The sequence below is a fragment of the Loa loa genome (genome assembly GCF_000183805.2).
Source record: "Loa loa unplaced genomic scaffold supercont3.11, whole genome shotgun sequence".
NCBI lineage: Eukaryota > Metazoa > Nematoda > Chromadorea > Rhabditida > Onchocercidae > Loa > Loa loa.
The window spans coordinates 613208-619644 of record NW_018108191.1 but is presented as its reverse complement, the minus strand read 5'-3'; the positions used below and the strand labels follow the sequence as shown (position 1 = coordinate 619644).

Below are 6437 nucleotides of genomic sequence, written 5' to 3'. Positions count from 1 at the left end.
GGAAAATTTCATGAAGAAAATTGCATACAACAAGCAAAAGATTAGCGGCTGAAAGTTCCATCAGGAGTTAAATCATCAAATGTACATATAACTACTTCCAAAATTTTAACTTATTGCTTTTAAAATTTATTGCTGTAAAATGCAAGAAAGAAAATCCAACACGATAGTTTATTCTCTTAATTTCAAATTAAATTTTCAACAATTCTCGAAATCGCGAAGACCATAAATTTTTTTTTAATTTGTCTCGCATTCGTCCTTTTAATGACAAATCATTTAATTTTACCACTCCCACAATGCAATGCAAATATGAGCAAGAAGAAAAATCTTTTCAAATGAAAGACTTCAACAAATTTTTTTAAAATAAAATATTATAAAACGTTTATTTTGAAAAAAGGAAAAACAAAAAAATATAATCTTTTCTTAAAAAATAGTTGTCATATTATGAATAATAAATTGAAAACTATTCCAATTGCTAATTTTACCGTTTCCTGACCAAATATCAATTACCAAAGTATTTCCAAAGTTTAAACAAAATATTGAAAAGTGGACTGTGCTATAAAGTTACATATTTTCAAAATAAATAAACAGTTATTTGAAATAATGGAACATTCGAATGCTAGTTCAATTCATGTTCACAAAAATGCTGTACACAAATACGGTAATATTTTTGTAACAATATAATCCCTATGAAAATACATATGCAAATACATGGTGTAATTTCATATTTTTTTGCATAAATTTATTTTGCAAAAATCGGTATGAATACAATAACTGCACATTTTCAATACAAATAAGTTTCTGTATGATTCGATAACTTTGACATACTTTGGTATATATTAACTGAGGGGAAATTTTAAATAGAAATTAAATTCATCAAAAAGAATTGAATTTCATGCATCATTCTGAATAAATTGGCAAAATAAAGGATCCGGTAAATTATCTAAAGTAGGCGGATAGTAATGAAGAAATTGAATTTCATAATTTCTTCACTGTCATAATATTGATATAATTATGCATAATTTGAAACATAAATTGAAAGATTCAATTTAAAATTTGAAATCGAAAAATTTTTTTAATTCTTGCACTGAAATTCACTCAAACAAATGAAAATAATGTAGACAAAATGAAGCAGTGATGATTTTTCTTAAAAGCTTTTGACAAATATTTGCCTATTCGTTGTCGACCAAAGCCTACAATATTTGCAAGCTTAAATTTCAAATTATTTCGCCTCACACAAAAGATTATTTTTTGGATATCAGTAACTGGGCTAATTATCGGTATCTAAACGAAGAGCAAAAATGTACATTTTAGATTCATAACCACAATTATTGCCAATTCATTGGATAAAAACCTGAAAATCTGCCGATTGATATTTCGTGAGACTTCACTAGCACCTGAATCTCTTGGTTGATTTACTGTTTTCTACAGTTTCAGATAATCGCATGAAATGCAAATAATTAATAATTCGTGATATTTCATTCCAGAAAGACATACTTTCCCGATACAACTTTCTACCCTTTTTTTCGATATTCACTTAACAAAAAGCAAATTTCTTCGATTAACTGATCAAAAAAACGAAGGAAAAATTGAGAACTGGTTGAAACTGTTGGAATCCAGCCTTTCTAACGTAGGTTTCTAACAAAGATAAGATAATTTTGTCAAAATTACAACCAAAAACGACGAAATTTATCATTAAAATTAATAAGAGTAGTAGGGAATAAGAAAAAATATCGACTTATTAAGAAAATATGTTTGTAAGAAAATTAATTTTTATTTTTTTATATGTTTGTAAGAAAATTTAATTTTTATTTTTTTGTAAGAAAATTAATTTTTATTTTTTTTGAAATGTTAATTTTTTGTTAATACAATTCTTTTTTCTGTTAATACAATTTTTTTGTAAATTCTAAAATTTATGAGAAATGTTAACACTTTTATTTTCTTTATAATTAAACTATAAAATAAACAAAGTTCAAATCTTAATGGTTTATGAAACAACAAGAAATTGCAACAATTCTACAAAAAATTATATTAGCAAAAATCAACATTAAAATACAAATAAAATAAAGAAGAAAAAAAGATTTCCATAATATTTTTTCGATAAGTTTTAGCATTAAACTTTAAACAGAATTATTTTGTGATTATAAAACTGAAGAGAAAAGAATTTTCTTTTCGCAACTCAAAAAAAAAATACTTCGACTTAGTTTAAATAAATTTTTTCTCATTGATATACTATAGTTAAAAAAAGGAAAGAACAAGAAAAAAAAAGCAAAACAAATAATTTACTGAAAAATCGTTTTATGTTCCACTAAAACGATACCAATTGTAAACAATTAAACATATATTTGATTATTGACAAAGTGAGCATTTCTTTTTTCATTTTCAAAAGACATGGAAGAATAAAATAAACAGGTGACAAAATATCAGCAACAATAAAGTCAAACATTTTCGAGGAAGTCAAAAAGAAAATTTTCAAATTCAAATATGACTGATAAGATGGAAAAGATATTAGTCTTTGTTACTCTTGGCATAATTGCACAATAATGATTAAATAAGGATATTCACAACTAGTATATTAATTAGGTATGTAGTACTTAGTTCTTAGGTGAAATACTTTAGATAAAAATTGGTGGACAAAAATCATTTTCGTTTTTCATTTATTAGTTTATGTTATTTAATAATATTCATTAATGAAAATATAATGAATTCCTTCAGGTCCAAAATCTCATGGAAACAGAATACTATCTGAATAATTATAAAACATGCACTGTTTGAAGAGGCTTTAGTATAGAAGCCTTAAAATGAAAATCTTCAAATTTGTTGCTGGCCAGATGAAAATCAAGATATTGCTGTTCCTTTTGGAGGTATCTTCCGTTAGTTATGCTTATGCTAAGAGATAATTATAAAAATAGTTTGAATAAAGGAAGCAATAGTTGGGTAAAATTGAACCACCGAACTTGTAAAATTAGTGAAAAAAGATTTAAAAACTTCCATAGAATTCCATTCAACATTCTCAATAAATTACAAAATTTCCAGCAATAGCTTGTGTTTATCAACTTTGCATATGTTATGATATTGCAAAAGTTTTATTACAGAGTTTGAATCTAAAATCGGTGCTATCTAAAAATCCAATCCATAATAACCTGATAATTTCCGAACGTAAATCCGTTTAATCATATATTTCTTAACTAATTAATTATCCATTTTAATAAAGTTATCTATTTTAACCAGTTTATCGATTAAATCATCATTGCACATCGTAAAAGTGGATTCTTTGAATTGTGTACTCTAATAATTAATTATCTTAACAAAATAAAACTTTTACACCCATCATAACAAATAAACCGGTCAAGACTCTTGTTATGCATTTTAATAAATTATCGGTTAAGCTATCGTCTTAAATTTTACTGTCATCGAAATTTTTTCCTTACCTTTGTGGAATGTCCTTTTTTATTTTAGCACGATTTTTTTTCCTTATGCTTTTTTCCTTAAAAAAATAAATTGAAAAGGAAAAAATGAATCAAAACTTGCAAAATTAAACAAACAAGTTCTCCGGAGGACAAATAAAGAGATGCTAAACAAAGAACTTTCTTTTCCAAACGGAATGAATTGCTTCTTTGGTTAATTTGACATACCATCAGAAAATATGGTACAAAACAAGGGAAAAAACAAAACATTTCGTTTTTTTTCCCCCTTTTAATTAAATAAGCAAAATATTTATTAAAAAAGAAAGAAATTCCTCTTCCCTTTTTTTAGCAATTTTGGTAAAAGGAAGCATACAAAAGAAGAAGAAAATGATAAAGTAAAAGATAACAGAAATTTTCTTGCGCAAAGGTTGAAAAAACTGATGTCCTCCTTACCTGTTTTGTTGAAAATGTTCAATTATTAATTGTTAAAGATGAAGTTAAAGATTAATTGTTAAAGATGAATTAGATAAAAGATGAAGTGACCTGTTTTTTGATGAAATTAATAACTGAAATTTAAGCCGTTGCATTATCTTGTGGATATCAAGAAGTTGAATATAACATACATCAGAAACTACCGCACATTTCCTGATTACAATCGAACATCACTAAAATGCGGCTAGCATCAGACGTTAGATGGAAATATAGTTAACTAACTACGCGATGATCCCTCAACAATATAAGGTCAAACTTTACAAGATACCGAATAGCTCTGATAATATCTTTGGCGGGTCAGGACATACAGGTCAACACCTTAACCTAAATCGCTGTCAATAAGGAGTTAGTAGCTCCGACAGCGTACTCACTTTTCAGCATTAAAACTTAAAGAAACCTCGAAGTTTTCGGCAAATTTATCATTAAGAATTTGATTTGGAAAACCTCGAGATAAAAGAAAAAGGAACACTATGTGACAGGCAAAAAATTACATTTTACATGAGTTAATGACTGTGAAAAACAAATGAGGAAAAAAAGATTTAATATTTTCCTTCTAATTTCGTTTCAACGAAAATATAGAAAATGACCCGAGATTTAAATGAAATCATAAACATAATAAACATCGTTAGACACGTAAAAACATGAAGGGAAATAACTGGGAAAATGTTAGAACCGGAATATTTTCAAAAAAAAAAGAACAATACTGAGAATTTAACTCGTGAAATTAAGTAAAAATAATTAGTAGATATCTACAAAAATTCGCCAACATTCTCCTTTTAATTTTCACTCTGATATTGGAGGAAGTTAAGAGGCTTGTAACAATTCATAGGAAAAAGTCTTAATTGAACTTTCCTTCGCAATGGCAGTCTCTTCTGCTGAATACTTTCCGCCGAGCAATCAGCAGATGAAAAAATAACATTCTACTGCAACAGAACATATATAAGAGCACAATGAAATGCAAAATTATTCGCAGTACCTAAAACTGCATCATTCTTTTTATTAAACAATAGTTATTGCTGCCGAAAGTAGTATAAATTGTCCCTCTCTTTTGCATTTATTGAAAAGTTCGCGAATTTCAACAAATGGTAAAGTGAAAACAAAAATCAAAACATCTGTGCAGCGGTACGAAATCTAACTGTTTCCATAATATTTGAACGTAATAAGTAAAGAATCGTGTTATTCATATTTGTTTGTTTTTCTAACAAGTTTTAGAAAAGTAATAAAGTTGATAACATAATATGCTTTTGAAGGATAACAATTTAGAAACAAACTATATTATTTGCGTGTATTACAAAAAATATACAAAGCGGTAATCAAAACCTAATAGATTGTACAATTTGCTCTACACGGAATTGATTTCGATCCCCAATTGGATGAATCGTTTCTGAAAATGCTTGTTTGACAGCCGGAAGTAAAGCGATTCGATCATGATTGAGTTTTTTCGGAACATTAAATTTACATTCAGACAAATGGCTGCTTAAAACAGTCGGACTCGTATTCTTCCATTCATTAATTGGCTTTTGACATTTACTGAATTCCCACATCTGTAAAAGAAAAACTCCTTCAATCTGGTGTGGAACATCGACACTATTTTTCAGCTATTTTACTGAGTGTCATGTATAAAATAGAGATTAGCACCTCAAATTACTTCCTAACCAAAACATAGTTAGGACAATATGATTAGATAAATAAATTAAGAAGGAAGATAAACGAAAAACCGAACAAGTGAAGCATTTGCCTGATTTCAAACTGCAACCTTGATAAACTATGCAAAATCCACTACTCTTTTCTAATCACTAGAAATTAATAAATTCTACAGCGTCTTATGAATGTTTCATGGAAAAAATATTAAAAAAAAATAATTGTACACAAAAATTCCTCCAACTGATGTTCCCAGCTTGTTTGTTCATCAGCTTTATTCATGTTTGGGAGAAAGACACATGTGCTTGACAAAGTGATGATTTTATATAAAATTGTACTTTGACAAGGATATTTAAAAAAAGCTGTGGTAAAATTGATTTTCTAAAATAGTCAGATTTAACGAGCCTCATGCGATTCAAAGTTAAAATAACTTACAAAACATTTTTCTGACCAACTTCCGTTTTCAGCTCGTTCCCATTTGATGTGTACCATTGCGGAATCAGAAGCCACTTTGAAACACATCAGTCGCATGTGTTTACATGTTGATGATAAACAACGCAATGATGCACTATCCAAATATTGCAAAATTTCAATCAGCATTATTGGTGGCAAGTCGTACAATGGTGAGCCATCAGATGGTAAAATTGATGGTTCGGGTGGACGATGCACGACACAATTCAGATAGCGATTATACCTTTAAAAAGACAAAATAATTTTTAGAAAGCATCAAATAAAAGGAGGGAGTTAAGTAGACTTTCTTATACAATAACATGTACATGTTTAACCCTGAAACATAGAACTAAAAAAACTAGCGAAAATCAAAAAGTGCTCATAAACATTACTACCTCATTATGATCGTAAACACTACCCTTATTAATGCCTCTAACAGTAGCTTTCTCC

At 28.0% G+C, this 6437-nt stretch overlaps 1 protein-coding gene across 1 annotated transcript in view; it reads right to left on the bottom strand.

Moving 5' to 3' along the window:
- Window positions 1-5209: 5209 nt before the first annotated feature.
- Window positions 5210-6437, bottom strand: part of LOAG_16652 (hypothetical protein) — a gene marked incomplete at its 3' end in the record, with an annotated part of 4571 nt that continues 3343 nt past the window's right edge. The window contains exons 6-7 of the mRNA XM_020449299.1: window positions 5973-6231; window positions 5210-5440 (exon numbers count right to left, since the gene is read on the bottom strand). Coding sequence (XP_020307217.1) covers window positions 5210-5440; window positions 5973-6231 — 490 coding nt within the window. The remainder of the gene's footprint in view (window positions 5441-5972; window positions 6232-6437) is intronic.